We start from the raw sequence: 17,036 nt of genomic DNA, 5'->3' as shown, positions 1-17,036 counted from the left end.
CTAAGACTAGAAAAATATCTGCCTTTAGCACTAAGTTGCTCCACATCCTGGGTGTTACTAGCCTCGGTCAATACTTTCTAAATGCTGTGTGACAGATATTCCGTCAGACGTAAAGACACTGCTTTTCACATGATGAAGAAAAACAATGGATAGGTGTCCATCTAATATAGGACACACCACTAAGATCAGATGATATCTTAATATGGAGAGAATATGGTGAGAGTGTTCACCATCGTATAATCAGGGGCGACTTGTGATAATGACCCCTCAATTTGATGATTAAAGAAAATACCACCAAAATCTAAATACTGGAGCTCAGCGACTTCATGCTTGCTTAGCATGCAGGAAGTCCTGGGTTTCATCCCCAGCACCCAAACACTGCATACAACCAAGTGGTGGACACACACATACATACAGTCCCAGTATTTGAAGGACAGAGGCGAGGGGACCAGAAGTTCACAGCATCCTTGGCTACATAGCTAGTTCAAGATCAGCCTGGGACCGTGGTTCAGATAAAGCCTTGAGTTACACCTCCAAGCTGCGACCCACCAGAGATACGAGTCCCTGGGGTGAGCCGCCATCAGCACCAGCCAAGCACAAGCGTCACCTACCTGGGCACAGGCGAGAGCGGCTGCAGTTTCAAGCAATGCAGTCGCCATCTTCGATGCTGCTGTTCTCTGAGCCACCTCCGGCCGCTGCTCACCATATTCTTCAGGAGAGTGGGGGTGGGGGTGGGGGAAAGAGACAGTGTAAACGTGAGGGTGACAGCCCCCTCTCCCCCGTCAATTACAGGAAGATAGCGAGGGGCTTACGGAACTAAAGGAATCCCCAAGCCAGAGAGTTATCACAGGATATAAGCAACAATGTGATACACATGCAATTAGCCTTAGAGGCTTTGTTTATTAATATGCACTATTAAAACACCTTAACTATTCACAAAAGATACCAAGACTGCAGATACCGTTATTCTTTAAAAAGATTTGTGTGCACATATGGGCTTATACATAGAGGTCAGAGGCTGACATTAGGTGTGGCTTCTTCTAATGTCTTCCAACATATGTTTTTATAATTTGTTGTTATTTTTATGATTATCATTATTATTGTTGTTGTTGTTGTATGGGTATTTTCCCTACATGTATCACCTATGTGGAACATCTGCAGAGGTCAGAAGAGGGCATTGGATCCCCTGGAACTAGAGTTGCAAATGGTTGTGAGCTGCCGTCGGGGAAAACAAATCTGGGTCCTCTGTAAGAGCAGCCAACCCTCTTAACCACTAGGCTACCTCTCCGGTTCACCACCTTAATTTGAGACATGATCTCACACTGAACCTGGAACTGTACCTTCTCCCCAGCAAGTCCCAGACATCCTCCTTTCATCCCCTGACAACTTTCTACATAGGTGCTAGGCCCACGGTGCTAGAGGACTGAGCACTTTATTGACTGAACCATCTCTACAGCCCTTTGGATGGGTTCTTCATCTCAGCCCTCAACCAATCCCTGTCTGGCATCTCAATGTCAACCACCTGAAAGGCTCGAAGCTAGCCAGCTCCCAGGTCTCTAACACAGAAAAACTTTGAGGCAATACATGTTTCAAGTTTTTGTGTTGCTATACTTGAGAGGTAATACATTACACAGACACTTCTTTGGCATCTGCCATGCCCACATCATGACGGTAGGCAAGTACTAAGCCTTTTTAAGTGTTCATCTCCTCCCATTAGAGGGCCTGGACCCCAGTGTGGAGTCTAAACTCTACCCGACAGGCAGAAAACACTTGTAAAACATTAGCAACTACTAGTAAGAATTCCAAACTCAAATGACTGTGTCAAACAAACCTGAATCCGCAGAGCTGCAGCCAGGAGACTCACGCTCTCCTCTGTAATGAGTCCGTTCACGGGGACTCCAGGAGAACCTCCTTTCAGCTTCCCTGCAAAACATTGAATAGAGTGGCATATTTTCACTAATAAACAATTGCCCTCTGTAAAAATCCAGCACACTGAATGCGTTGCCCATCAGTTATGGCCGAAGGAACTTGGTTGGGAGGTCAAGAGATGTCTATAGGCGAGTCACCTCTGGCATAACCTTGAGACTCTCAGCTGGGGCTATTTTGTATTTTTATATTAGAGGGATGTCAATGTCCATTTTGAGGCATGGTTTAACAAAACACACTATGCTTGGCAGATATGTCACACCAAAGGACACAGAAACATCTAGGCAATAGGCTCTTCCAGTTCCCCAAGTGTGTCACTGTGATCTATAAAAACAAAGATGGAATTAGCTGGATGTGGCAGCCCAGCCTCTAAACCTGAAAAGCCAAAGTGGGAAAATAGCTTGAAACAATCTTAGACTACACACCAAAGCCTTGGCTCCACAGTATAACTCTGTCTCAAGAACATATGTGAGAATGAACAGAGATACACATATAATGGTAGCTGTAGACAATTCTAGTTTGGTCTGGTGGTCTGTAATTCCAGTTACTCAGGAGGCCGAAGCAGGGCCCTACAGGTTCAGGAAGAGTCCGACTCTGTCTCAAAATTAAGAGGAATGGAGATACAGCTTAGTGGTAGAGTACTTGTTTGTCATGCTTGAGGTCCTGGGTTCAAGGCCCCACACCGCTGCCACTCCTGCACCCAAAGACATCCACAATATCCATTGTAGCGTGGCCTATACAGACTCACATCTCCACCTCTGACCTGGTCTGGCTTGGATTGTTAGTCACGGGGGATAGAATCAACCTGTCAGAATTGTGTGAACTGAAATGTAGCATGGTCTCCATGCGATGTGTACCACGATCAGACATATTTGCTACCCAATGTTTGGATTTCTGACACAGTGGGGCTTCAGAGCCTAGAACATTTCCAGCATAACCTAGAGAAAGATGTGAATTTGCTTGCAAACATAAGGCACAAAGAGAAGTAAAAAACACCTAGAGAATAAACCCTAGAGCTGCGAAGAGAGCAAGCTTTGGCCATTAAACAACAATAACAACAAAAACAAACACCTGTCACTTTATCTAATATGTGTAAAATACAGTCAACCAAATGTAGTGAAGTCTTTAAACAATGACAGTCAGAAGACATACATATAATTTGCAGATTATATTCATATTTTCAAAGTAATAACTGTGGATTTTGTTTTTGTTTTGAGACAGGGACTCAGTATGTAGCCCTGGCTGACCTAGAACTCACTATGAAGAATAGGCTGGCCTCAAATTCACAGAAATCTGCCTTCCTCTACCTCCCGATTTCTGAGATTATAGGTGTGTGTAAGTCACTATACCAATCATAATCGTGGAGTCTTTTTTTCAGTGTATATATATATATATATATATATATGTATGTATGTATTCACATGTGTGTGCATGTGTTCGCATGTAGGTATGCGAGCATGTGTGTGTGTGTGTGTGTATGTTCAAGCACACGTGAACTTGGTTGATGCCAAATGTCTTCTTGGGTCACTCTCTCTCTTTAAGGAGGCAGGGTGCATTGTTGACGCTGGAGCTTACTGATTCTGCTAGTCTAGCTAGCAGCTTGCCACAGAGATCCCCTGTCCTGCCTCCAGAGTGCTGGGACTACAGGTGTCTGCTGTGCCCACCTGCCCACCATGTGGGTGATGGAGATCTGAATTCTGGTCCGTATGCTTTAGTGGCAAGCACTTTATCCAGCCCATAGTTGCGGTCAGAGATATGACCCAATTTCTATCAAAATCAATTATGTTTTAGGATATTAACTTTGGGGATTACGTGATGCTGTTTTGGGTCCGGAATGTCCCCAAAAGCACACATGTAAGGGGCTGATGCATCAGCCTGTGGCTCTAGTGAAGTGCATGTGTTGGCATTTTGAGATGGTGGGACCTAGTGGGAGGAAGCAGGTTGCTGGGGTCATGGCCTTGAAGGAGACACTGGACACAGCTTCCAGGTCCTGCTTGTCTCTGTCCTCACTCCTGTCAACACAGGCCCAATGCAACATGGAACGAACTCTCAGAAACCATGAACCAAAATCGACTTTCTTCCTTACCAGTCGATGTTCGCAGTAATTCTTCACAGAGGCAGAAAGCTGACAAATACATCCGGTTTTCAAATTTGGGAAGCATCACTAAGAACTTTACTTTCCCCTCCTCTAGTTAACAATTATACCATTTATTAAAGGAAAGCACACATGTAAAATGCTTTGGCCGGTATCCTCTCTTAAAGGGAAAAAAAAGCCACTCCTAATAGCAATGCTTTTGAATTAAGAAACAATTTTCTTGGGTTTCTGGACCACTTGACTCCTAAATTATCCACTATGCTGACAGTTCTTTACAATAAATTGCACACAACACTTAAGAGTATGTGTTCCGTGGTGTTCCACTGTCACATGCAATGAGGAGCGATGGAAAACCACATCCCCATGTGGAGTTTAAAGATGAGCAACACTGCAGCTCCATAACTCACATCTGTGCAGAAGAGTCAAAGGACGGGAGAGATTTGTTTTGCTTTCTTTTAACCACTAGGGACCTGATCTTAAAATCCTGTCCAACTACTACGGAGAAGAAAAAAAAAAAACAAAAAAAAAAACGGTACTGTTCGTTCTCCTGCCTTTTAGCAATGGAGAATTAAGACAGCTACATTCCAGGGGCTGCTATCAATTTGTAAGTGCATGTTCCCAGAACATAAGGGACACAGTTACATAGTAAAGAATTTTTATCATTTTAGGCTCTTGCACAAAACAGGGCTCAGGATAAAAGAGAGACTATGATGTGGTTAGAAAAGTGTTGCTATGCCTAAGTCAGCCACTAATGACTGCAAGGTACGAGGATCACTGGGAAGAACAGGTATGAGCAAAACAGAACACCTACCTTCCTTCCTTCCTTCCTTCCTTCCTTCCTTCCTTCCTTCCTTCCTTCCCTTCCCTTCCCTTCCCCCTCCCTCCCTTCCCCCCTCCCTTCCTTCCTTCTGGTCTCCGGACAGCGACTGATGGAAAATGAATCCAGATGACAATACAACAGCATGATGAGACCAGAAATCAAGAGGGGGTTTTGAGGAAAGCAGCAGGGATTAATGAAAGGATGAGAAGGCCTGAGTGGAGAGACCATAGGCCCAGGGCTAACATAACAGGAGCCTGTGACCAGGTCCAATCCTCCCCTTCTGCAAAGACCCAGCCCTGACCCCAAATACACTCAACAAATACCCCAAGATGCCATAGGTGTAGGCCACCAGATCTGTCCATGACAGCCGGGCAAGCTGACGATCGATGCTCACACTCGGGGCTGACCTGAACTTCTTAGACCCTAAAACTAAGAGATGGACCAAGACTTGCCTTCTCACGTACAAGACAAGTGAGTTAGTACTGAGTCACGGTGCAGGCCTTTCACAGGCTATTATACATGCATGCACTTACACATGCACATACATACATATACATACTACAGGTATCTCACAAAGAGCCAGGCCTCTCTTCTGGAAGTGGGTGTCTAGCAATGCTTGGGGTATCCTGTGCTTTTGTAATTGGGTCAGAAGATACTTTTATTTGATTCTGTAGACTTAAACTTGCTCATTTGGCACATTAGCTTTGATAAACTCTGTATTCTTTCTGGAGTAGGGATAAATATTGAGTACAGGATTGATTCCAGAGAATCTGAAGCCATTAAGATGAGGAGCTCAGTGAAGTAGGGCAATATTCTCCGGATATTCTAATGGTTATGAGACTTGAGGAAGAAAACTTGTGTTTCAGCATCCCCAGGTGTGAAGGAAGGATTCACCTGGAGGCTGGCGCACAGCGCACAGCGCACAGAGCACAGAGCACAGCGCACAGCGCACAGCGCACAGCACACAGCGCACAGCACACAGCACACAGCGCACAGCGCACAGCAGATCCTGTCCCAAAGCACAGGTGGATCTTTTCATTTCTCACCAAATACTCTCACTCAACTCATGGCCCCTCCAGGAGCAAGTCCATTTAAAAGGTGGCATTCCATTTTTAATTTTTAAAAAATGATAACCAAGGGGCTGGAGAGATGGCTCAGCGGTTAAGAGCCCTGGCTGCTCTTCCAGAGGTCCTGAGTTCGAATCCCAGCAACCACATGGTGGCTCACAGTCATCTGTAAAGAGATCTGATGCCCTCTTCTGGTGTTTCTGGAAACAGCTACAGTGTAGTCATATAAATAAAAGCAAATCTTTAAAAAAAAAAAAGATAACCAAAACTTCATGCAGAAAGGAAAGTGAAGGCTTATGTGTTATTCTGCTGCCCCTGGAAGTCAGAATGGTCCTTTCTTGGACTACGCTGGGATGTCTAAAGACTGCTAAGTCACGTAGGAAGGGAGGAAGTCAGCCTTATGCCCTTGTTGCTATACCACGTTCAGGACCTGGCGTTGACGCAGAGGCAGCTGTGGGCCACCTTTCCACCACAAACCTACGAATCTACAGACAACTCTCTCACGTTCTTTTCCTTCCAGGAAGACAAGTTACTCTCCAAATCCAGAAGAGGTAAAAACTGGGAATTAAAGCAGATAAACCTTAAACAAAAGGCCACGCTGTCATTAGTTTCCCAGTTCCACAGGACACATTTGAGAGGAGAGATAAGGATGTACAGAGAAGGGAACCAGAAGCTCCTGACTTTCCTCCCTCCACGCTGGATCGCACTCTCCCAGCATGAGGAGACTCTGCAAACTCCACTGCAACCCAAAGACGCTGCTGTCCCATGCTGCTCTCTGGGCCGGACATCTTCCAACATGGCGTACAAAATGGCCGCACTTAGGGCAAAGTCTGTTTTTGAGCAATCAAAGAGCTTCAAGATCACAGTGAGGACTTGGGGGGCAGGGGTGTGCGTCTGCGACGGTAACAGTGAGGGTGAAACCCACATTAATGTCCCTCACCTTCACCCAACCACAGTGCATTCAAGAGTCTGGCCTGGAGCTCACACTAAAGAACTTTTCTCTTTAAAAATGATCCCAAACAGCCCAGCCATTGTTTCATATGGCTTTACCTGCTCATGGTCAACACTAAGCCTCTATTGCGCTCACTACAGGCCAGGCACTGTCTTGTTCACATGACATTCTAAAACCAACAAGGAGCCTCTTATAAAGGGACCAGACAAACTCAAAAGAAACTAGCCGCAATTATTCTATGTACAGAATAGGTAAACGAATGTAGAAGGCTTCTAGTCTTTTATGCCTTTCCAAGTACTGAAACATTGAAACCTAATGTTTTTTAAAAAAATATTTATTTATTCTTTGAGAACTTTATAATTAATCTCATGCCAACTCTCAAAAAACCTATTTATTATTATTATTATTATTATTGTTGTTGTTGTTGTTGTTGTTGTCATTGTTACCGTTCATTTGTTTAGTTTGAGACAGGGTCTCACTATGTAGCTCTCGGATAGCCTTTAGCTTGGTACGTGGACCAGGCCTAGAAGTCTGAGAGACCCACCTGTCTCTGTCTCCTGAGTGCTAGGATTAAAGGTGTAATGTCTTTAGAAACAAAGCATTATCAAACCCAAGAGGTCTAAAAGAAACATTAAAAATGAAGAGCTTTCATTACACGAAATAAATCATTTTTTACAGAGCTTAAAGATAGTCCAAAAGAATGTGGAAGTAGATTCTGTCTCCAGCTACAGTTGTGCCCAAACTGCTCTCAATATAAACGCTAACAAAAACCAGCAGGTAAATAATCTTGCAAAGACTGTAACATCTTTGAGCAGGAGGAGTATCATCACTAAGTTCTTCATCTAACTAGGATTCGAGCCCAATCTGTCTCAGTCATTATTCATAGGCTAGAGACCGCTTGCTTAGGGGGACAAATAAAAGCTGTATGTGTGTCTGCAGGAGACATGATGTGTACTTTATGGGCTTTTGTTTTTAAAGCACAAGGGTTGGGAATGAGAGTTTCACACTTGTCAGGCAAGCCGTCTACCACGGAGCTACATCCCCCAGCCTCCGCAAAGCATGCATTTTATTCTTTTAATTTTCAATTTTAAAAATTACATTTATGTAGTGTGTGTGTGTGTGTATGTGTGTGTGTCCGTGTGTGTCCGTGTGTGTGTGTGTGTGTGTGTGTGTGTGTCTGTATCTGTGTGTGTGTCTGTGTGTGCGGGTGGGGGGTGTGTATGATTGTTTTTTCTACAAGCAGGGCCTGGGGACTGCTTTCAGGCCACCAGGCTTGGTGGCACGTGCCCTTGCACACTAAGTCCACCTGGCAGCCATAGGAGTGTGTTTTGAAGAAACAGAGCGGCTCCTGCACACACGACTGCCTCTCTGCTGCGCTTCCTCGAGCTCCATTGGTCTCTGTGCTTTTAGAGCTAGAATGTCTCAGGAGGCCCCGAGAGGAGAACTCTGAGCACACACGGTGCATCTCCGTTCCGTCCTCCCAGAGGCTCCTTTCCCCCCAACGCTTTCCCACAGAGATGCTGCCAAGAATCCTCTACAAGAAAAGACTCCACTGTGCTTCAGGTTATAAAGAACACCCTTTCTAGTCTACTTCACGCATATCTAGACTGTTCCTTGAGGTCACAGTTGTCATCTCTGTCAGATACCAGAGATCAGCAAAGGCATTTTGGGTAGACACCTCCACTGACATCTTGGTTTCTCTCTGTTCATAATATGAACCTGGTATCCAAAAACTCCAAAGCAGTGGTTCTCAACCTTCCTACTGGTATAACCCTTTACCCTCCTGTTGTAGTGATCCCACAACTGTAAAATTACTTGTAACTGTAACTTTGCTACTGTCGTGAATCGTAATATAGATATCTGACATGCAGGATATCTGACATGCAGGATATCTGATATGCAGGATATCTGATATGCGAAAGTGTCATGTGACTCCCAAAGAGGTCATGACCCAAAAGTTGAGAACCTCTGCCCCAAAGGTAGGCACACTACAGTCCAGCACACTACAGTCCGGTCTCTTGTCCTGCACACTCACGCCTACAGCAGCCAGTATCTTAAGAACATGTGGCCTCCCAAAGGAGCAAGGTGGCCATCATCCGGCCTGCCTTAGTCATCATCCTGCCCCACCCCCAAGGTGAAGACAGCTACCTGACAAGAACTCATAGAAGCAATTCAGAACGACGGCTCCTGACGGGATCCAAGCTGCAGGAACCTCTTCTGGCTTAGGTGAGCCTAAGACCACGATGTCTGCCTCTTGAAGCTAAAAGGGATAAAAGGAAGAAAACCACACATATTAATCTATAGCATAAAGACAGGAGTAAGTTCAGATGTCCGATGACCCCCAAAGAAACAGACAATTTAATAAAATTGTCTGAGCTTCATTCCAAACTGTGGACATGAGCTAAAATTGTGAGATGGTTCAGTGGTTAAGACACTGACTGCTCTTCTGAAGGTCCTGAGTTCAAATCCCAGCAACCAATGGTGGCTCACAACCATCCGGAATGCCCCCTCTGGTGTGTCTGAAGACAGCTACAGTATACTCACATACACAAAATAAATAAATATTTTTCTTTTAAAGATTTATTTATTGTTATATGTAAATGCACAGTAGCTGTCTTCAGACACCGCAGAAGAGGGCATCAGATCTCATTATGGATGGTTGTGAGCCTCCATGTGGGTGCTGGGATTTGAACTCAGGACCTCTGAAAGAGCAGTCAGTGCTCTTAACCATTGGGCCATCTCTCCAGCCCTCAAGCACATCTTAGTATAGGCAGAACATGACTAACATGTCTTACAAAGAAAATGGAACTTTAAAAATATCATCATGGTGGTCACCTCAGTGTATAAGTCACATGTTATATATGCATCATTTTAATGAATCGTTCCTCTATGAGTTATCTGTGTTCAGAAGAAAAGAGAGGATTGGGAGGATAGCTCAGTGAACAACTCGTAGTGCAAACCTGGAGACCCAACGTCAAATCCCCAAACTCATATACAACCAGCCCTGGTGGTGTGGCTGAGACCCCAGTGCACCAGTGGAGGCAAGGTGGTGGAGACAGGGAGAGTGGCCGTTCTAGTAGGTGGGCTAGACCAGGGCATGCACTGGCAAAACGATCAAAGAGATCCTATGTCAAACAAGGTGAGCCACTGACCTTCCCACGATTTCTGTGGCTTCACTCACACTCCGATGAGCATGCCACACGCCCTCGTATACACAGACACTCGCACACCCACACCTGCACGCTCACGTAGGGAGGGAGGGAGGGAGAAGAAGAGGAAGGGAGTGAGAGAAACTTAAAACAGAACGAGCGTAAGAGATCTCTGTAAAGCAACTGCTTAACTAGCCATTCTTCCTCGTCTCTGCTGCATGGTCACGACACAGTTAAACGGCACCGAGCCCTGTGGACCAGCATTCCCAGCGATCTGACCGGTCCAAGCTGCCCACGATCACTGCAGACAGATCTGAGAAGCAGCTAGACTTGCCGGTGATGCTCTGTGTAGGGGAGATGTGTTCTGGTGGAAAGACGATTGTAAACATCTGTTGCGAAAAGCCATTTCTCATTTACATACTAGAATGGCTGTCATAAATTCAACCACCGTGATCCTCAAAGAACACGGGGATGTTGAAGGCTGGCTCCAGAGAGGCAGACAAGAAACATCATCTTGTTAGGCTTTTCTGCACAAAGACCGCAAGACCAGAATGTGTTAAAACACCTACCGAAGGATGTATAGAAGATCAGTGAAGTGTTCCTTTTGGGACAAGCCAGGGACCACAGGTTCATACCAGCCCCTAAGAACACGCTGGCTCCCACACATGGCGTGTTTGATATAACCCTTCTCTTCATTACCTATAAATCTTGAGACTCTTATTCCAGCTCTTCAGTTACATAGCCACATACATCTCTAAAGCATCTGGGCTAAGAAGCAACCAGGGGGCAGTTAATCCCACACAGAGGGGGCAGAAGCAACCCCCACCCCTCGCCACGATCACAGCATAGATGCTAATTTTTTTTTTCTGGGAAGAAAAAAGCGCTAGATACTTAGATCAATAAATAACCCACTGAGGACGGGGTAAGATTTTAATGAGCTCAAACTCCAGGAGAAATATCGTCTTCCTGGCTGCTCCTCCTTCCCTCTCCCCACGTGGGAAAGGCCCTGGCCAGGGCCTGGCTTGAAACTTTACCTCATAACAAAATATTGCTTTCTCTGTGGAGACTGGAGTGGCGTAGCGTAGAGGGAACCACCCACTCCCCAGGCAGAGGACCAAATGTTAAAACAATAGCAAGACCCAGAAAAATGGATGTGAACGTGGAGCATGTGGGTGCCGTGTGGTTTAGGTAACACAAAAACTATTCCGGTGATCCCTGTGGGAAGGGGAGAAGGCAGATGTGATCTGGAAGGTTCCATGAGGGTTTGGTCTTTTCTGTTTAGCGGATGCAATGTATTTAAAGACAAGGAACTACAACAAGCACAGGCCCCATCACTGGGCTAGAAGGGAACACTTCAGTGCTTTCTAGCAATGTGTTTTGAAGAAGAATAAATTTGTGAGATTCAAGCGGGAACAAATAAAAAATTAAACAAGCCGCCCCTTCCCTAACCCTCCCCGCAGCAAAGCAAAACACAACCAAAAAAAAACCCAAACCCAAACAACAACAACAACAAAAGCCCCAGTTGATGAGCTGACAGGATGGCTCAATGGGTAATCGCCTCTGCCAACAAGCACGAAGATCTGAGTTCGATCCCTGGTGCCCACATGGTGTTAGGAAAAACCGACTTCTGCAAGCTGTTTGCTGACCCCCACATGCATGCCGGCGCGTGTGCCATTTCTTCCTACCTCACCCCCACCCCAGCACCACAAATAAGTAAATAATAGTTAATTTTTTAAGTTGAAAGGTTTTTTTTTTCTTTTTAAAGAACTGTGCACCTGAGAGTTATGAAACGTTCTTCCACATCGCTCAAATGTTACTAGTGTAATTAAGAATATAAAAGTTCAAATGAAGAACACCATTTAAAAGAGAACTCCTTCCCCCAGCAAAGATACACTTTTGAAATTACACAAATAGTGTAACTAAATGAAATGTAGGATTCTTCATTAAAAATCTCACTTCATTTTTTTTTTTAAGGTAGCCGGGGGGTGTGAAGATAAGGACCCCGTCCCTGCGTGCACAGGTCAGGGCTGGAAGGTTCCATGAGGGTTCCAGGTTGGGGAGACGTAGGACAAACCTCTGAGAGAGGAGGAAAACAACAGGGACTCCTTCCCCCTGACATTTTGGAGTGTAAGACCTACCGCTATTTAATGCTTGGACAGACAATGGTGTCCAGTGAGCACCTGACACAGCCACCAACTGTCACACAGGGGACAGGCAGGGCCAGCTAAATGTATATGGCCCCTGACTTGATCTTTTAACTTCTAGCAAAAGGGGGAAGCTTCAGGCTGCGTGTCATTACAGATGCTGTAAAGATCCATTGTAGATGCTCCATTGTAGGAGACAAAATGGCGCCCACGAGCACCCTGGGGCACAGTGAAGTGTGGCCACTCCCTCCCTACCTCTTAGCAACATCCTAGAAAGGACTCCAAATTTGGTTTTCTTTCCTTTTTTTTTTTTTGAAAGTGCCACTTTCATTTTAGAAAACCTTAATATTTTCCAAAATTGTGGTTGACTTCTCAACAATGGACAGGGATTTGGATACACAAGGTATATCATATATGTGAAATCACTGGTATGCACTTCATCCTTTTTAAAAGTTACCCTTTCTTGTTCTCCTTTCTAAGTGTTATGCTATCTCCTCACATCCATTTGTTTACACACATACATTGTAGGCTAGAATTTGAACGAGAGAAAACGTGGGTTTTTTTCCTTCGGAGATCGGATGACCTCAGTTACTTTTATATTTTCTAAATCCATCCATTTTTCTGCAAATTTTGTGAATTCATCTTTCTCTGAATCTAGAAATGGAATCCCCCTCCCCCTCCCTCCCCTCTCTCCCTCCCCTCTCTCCCTCCCTCACACACACACACACACACACACACACACACACGCACACACACACACACACATGCGAGTGCATGTGTATACACCAGATTTTCATTATCCATTCCACCTGCTGATGGACAATTCATTTGGCTCCATCTTTTTATGATAAAGAACGGAACAGCAAGAGACAAGAAACTTGTTGTTGCGTTGAGATCTGTGACCTGAGCCTCCTTGTCAACTCTCACACTTTAAAATAATAATTTTGAGGTTTCTATGAATACTCATTTATTGTTCCCTAATCTCAAAGAGCAAACAGCCAGGGATTTCAAAGTATTGAAACTCTCTTCTTTTCCACTTAAGGTATAATTCTAAAATGTTTCATTGTTGCATAGAAAATGTAACAGTAACTGATCGGACAGTTCTATGCCGTGTGAGATTTATCTCAGGAAGACTTCTCAGGAGGCGGGATTAGGATGGGCAGAAGGAGGGAAGGGGAACACAGGACATGTGAGCGGGCTGAGACTCGCCAGGGAGGCGAGGGAAACTCCCTGGCAAGGGAAACGTGGGACCCACCTCCAAACAGAGCAAAGGTGGAACTAGAAGGTTGAGTAAGACTCCCAAGCGCATCTTTGGGGGACACTGATGCTAATAGTAAGAGGGGAGTTAAGGATGGGCTAATGTAGAGGGTGTGGCACAGGATGGAGTCAGGAAGGAAGGGTGTGGCCTTGCAGGGTAAGAGAAAGGGGCGTGGTTGAAGTGTGCACCATGCCTAGTAGTCGCTCGAACTAGAAGCTAAAAATACATTCCTGGCAAGTAGGAACTGATGGGTAATTTTACCATGGCAACCACACTGGCACACGCTTCTCCCTTGCAGGCTACATATGGAGAGTTCACTGTGGTGCAAATTTTCATTAGCAGAGTCCCTGTCTATTCATAAAACTTTAAAACTTAGAATGCCTAACATTTGAACTTAGCTGAGTGCAGTACCATTCAACCCTGAACATGCCTGATCTCATCTGAAACCGACTGAGCCAGCACCATAAGGCCTCGCCCTAGTCAGTGGGTCAGCGGCAATGTTTTCCCTCAGTAGTAAATCGGGAGCCTGAAGCAGGCTGTAAGCAGTGTGTCAGTGTGCAAGAGGTTCCACTCAGATGTCAGGACATCAGTGTGCAAGAGATTCCATTCAGATGTCAGGGTGTCAGTGTGCAAGAGATTCCATTCAGGCATCAGGCGTCAGCAGGACAGAGGACGGAGACTGAGCAGAAGCTGTTTGTTCCTCTCCGTGCCCACCCAGTGATCTCACTGTGCAAGAATTTTTTTCCTTTCAGGAACTGAGTATATTTCTGTTGTCTACGCTCTCTCGCGATCAGTAAAACACATTATTGGCTTTTAAAAATCTTAAGGCTTATTGCATAAGGCAGAATGACCAAGAGCCAAACAGACAGCAGGGAATTATGACATATCTAGCAACATCCCCCGAAGGATAATAAAGGACCTTCCTTTTCCTAAGCGTTCCCAAATTCAACTCTTACTTCATGATTCTGTTACATATCTAAGCGGCTCGGTTATGTCCAAAAATGCTAGAAAAGACAATTACTCTCCTTTGAAGATCCAAAAGTTAAGTCAGGGCTAGATGCAGGCCAGTTGCCACGCTGCGTGTCTGCATCCTGGGAACCCAGGTTTTAGAACATCAGGCATAGCACACAGCTCTAACCCTAAACTTGGGGTGTAAAGGCAGGAGGATCAGAAGCTTTAGTTTACCCCTCGCTATAGAGCTGTGGTTCTCGTCCCTTTTAATGCTGTGACCCCTGAGTAGAGTTCCTTATGGTGTGGTGACCCCCAAACCATAAAATTATTTTCATTGCTCCTCATAACTGTAATTCTACTGTTATGAGCCATAAATATCTGATATGCAGATGGTCTTAGAAGAGCCCTGTGAAAGGATCATTTGAACGTCAAAGGGTCATGACGCACAGGTTGAGAACTACTGCTATAAAGTAAGTTTGGGGCCACCCTGGGAAACATGAGAATGTATCTACACACACACACACACACACCCCACACACACCCCACCACCACCACCACCACCACCACCACCACCACCACCACCACCGCAAACACCCTAAAAGTCAGGCGAGATGATTAAAACAAAGAAAGAAAATGGTCACAAATTCAGTAGTAGATATGCTTTCAGAGACCATAAAAATGATTATTTTCTTCAACTCTTGAAAAAAGAAATGTCATGCAGAGAAGGGAAAGGGGGAGTGGAAAGAGGAGGGAGGGGTGGGGAGAGACTGGGAAAGGGATGGTGAGGGAGAGGGAAAAGGAGAGAGAGGGAGGGGGAGAGGTAAATGAGGGAGGGAGGGGAAAAGGGGAAGAGAGGGAGATGGAGGGGGAGAGAGGGTAGGAGAGAGAGGGGGGAGAGAGAGAATGTGTTGTGGTGAAGGCTCTTCAGAGCAGGGTGGGCCTCAGATGCACCTTCATGTGGGTCACACGGTCTTCATGCACACAGCAGGCACATGGTACATGACGGGGTGGGGGGCTGTGGGGAATGAGGCTCTGTGTTTCCGTTTTTCCAATTCCCAGCCTCCCACTGCACTTCTGCACCTGCTCTCTTGCAGGAACTCTCTGGGCCTTAGCTGCCTCCCCTGAGAAGTGAGGGATCCAGGCTCAGGGGAGGCGGAGTCACATCACCTGGACTGGGGCCTAGACTCTGCATTACCAGTGATAGCCAGGATGCAGGCTCTGGTTTCTACTGACTTACATGCATACAGAAAAGACTAGGAAATAGACTCTCCACACAAACAGATGGTGCGTGTGTGTCAGATTATGTACAAGAGCGTGCCATTAGACTTCTCATTTCGTCCTCAGAAACCATCGCGTCGGGGAAGAGAAATATAAATCATGTGCCGAAGGTGACACCCACCCCCCCCACCCCACCCCCCCACCCCGCCAGCCTGTTTACTGCAGGACACAGGCCCAGAGCCCTGCAGGACTGATGCGGGGACTCTGCTGTGCTGGGTGTGCCTCAGGGGACTCAGGGGACTCAGGGTGCTACTGAGGTTGGCCACAGGTGGCTGCAAAGTGACACCGGCTGTCTGAAAACTGAACTCAAACCACAGCCCAGACTTCTTGGCCCCCACCGAGGCTTCCCACAGAAAGAAGGAGACAACGCTAACAACACAATTCCACTCCTGATTCGTTAAACTACATTCCGAAGCCGGCGAATTGTTATGCCACCATTTCTACGGCGACGTCTGAGAGAACAAACGTATTCCATGTTTATCTGCAGCATCGCAAAATAACTTATCTATAGGATATAGGGAGGGCACTGGAGTGGGGGTGACTGTACAGCAGACACGGGTCCGGTTTCATTACATTTGCCCCACAAATTCCTTATCAGATCAGTAGGGCAATCGCTCCCACAATTTCAGAGTCTGGGCTTTCACTCTGAAGCAGCCGAGGCTAATCTATCTGCTAATTTACACGGTTCCACTTGACCTCAAGCTCACTCACTTCAGCAAGCTCTCTTGAATGTCTTTCTCCACACATACGTTGGCTTAAAAAGAAATCCAATCAGCTCCTTCTTTGGTGTTGACGAGTCACGTGACCCTGCGGGGAAGGCAGATGGATGCCAACATCTGAATGCACTTTGTTAAAGACAGTTTCGAGGCCACCATCCCCCCCCGGGGGTGGGGGGAACCAATATGCAATCTCCTGAGAAACGGAACACTCACTTAGCATGAAGTTATATGGCGCCCATTCTGCACACCACAGGCACCACATCAGCACCCCTGACTAGGTCCCATCTCCACCCCTTAAAAAGAGCACACACCACTGGTCCCTAATAGGAAGGCTGGAAGCTGTCGAGCCCAAAGTCTGGGGGAAGGAGTTACTTTGGGGCTATCTCAGACTGCGTATCTTACAAGGTTGTCTGAGTTGGGTGTGGCAGCACACGCCTTTAATCCCAGCACTCGGGATTACTTTTAAGCCCTTTTATTAGCATACCGTGTGATAAATTTAAGCTACGTAATAATGAAGTTTGGCTCCAACATCTCAGGCATAAGAGTTTGAGTCTTCAAATGTGAAAGACCCACATTTCTCTTTTTTCCTCTAAATATTTATATTTTTAAAGTGCCTCTGTGAAATGAGGAGAAATGAAACTCTCAGAGAAGAATGAATTCAAACCCATCTCTGATTT

The 17,036-nt window shown here is 45.8% G+C and overlaps 1 protein-coding gene across 1 annotated transcript in view; it reads right to left on the bottom strand.

Annotated features, from left to right (window-relative positions):
* The window catches only part of Mthfd1l (methylenetetrahydrofolate dehydrogenase (NADP+ dependent) 1 like), a 178,738-nt gene that overhangs the window by 140,858 nt on the left and 20,844 nt on the right, over nucleotides 1-17,036 (bottom strand). The window contains exons 8-10 of the mRNA XM_052169342.1: nucleotides 9,009-9,120; nucleotides 1,832-1,923; nucleotides 612-709 (exon numbers count right to left, since the gene is read on the bottom strand). Coding sequence (XP_052025302.1) covers nucleotides 612-709; nucleotides 1,832-1,923; nucleotides 9,009-9,120 — 302 coding nt within the window. The remainder of the gene's footprint in view (nucleotides 1-611; nucleotides 710-1,831; nucleotides 1,924-9,008; nucleotides 9,121-17,036) is intronic.

The sequence above is a fragment of the Apodemus sylvaticus genome, chromosome 23, assembly GCF_947179515.1.
Source record: "Apodemus sylvaticus chromosome 23, mApoSyl1.1, whole genome shotgun sequence".
NCBI classification, from domain to species: domain Eukaryota; kingdom Metazoa; phylum Chordata; class Mammalia; order Rodentia; family Muridae; genus Apodemus; species Apodemus sylvaticus.
The sequence above is the reverse complement of the archived record's forward strand: the minus strand, read 5'-3'. Positions and strand labels throughout refer to the sequence as shown.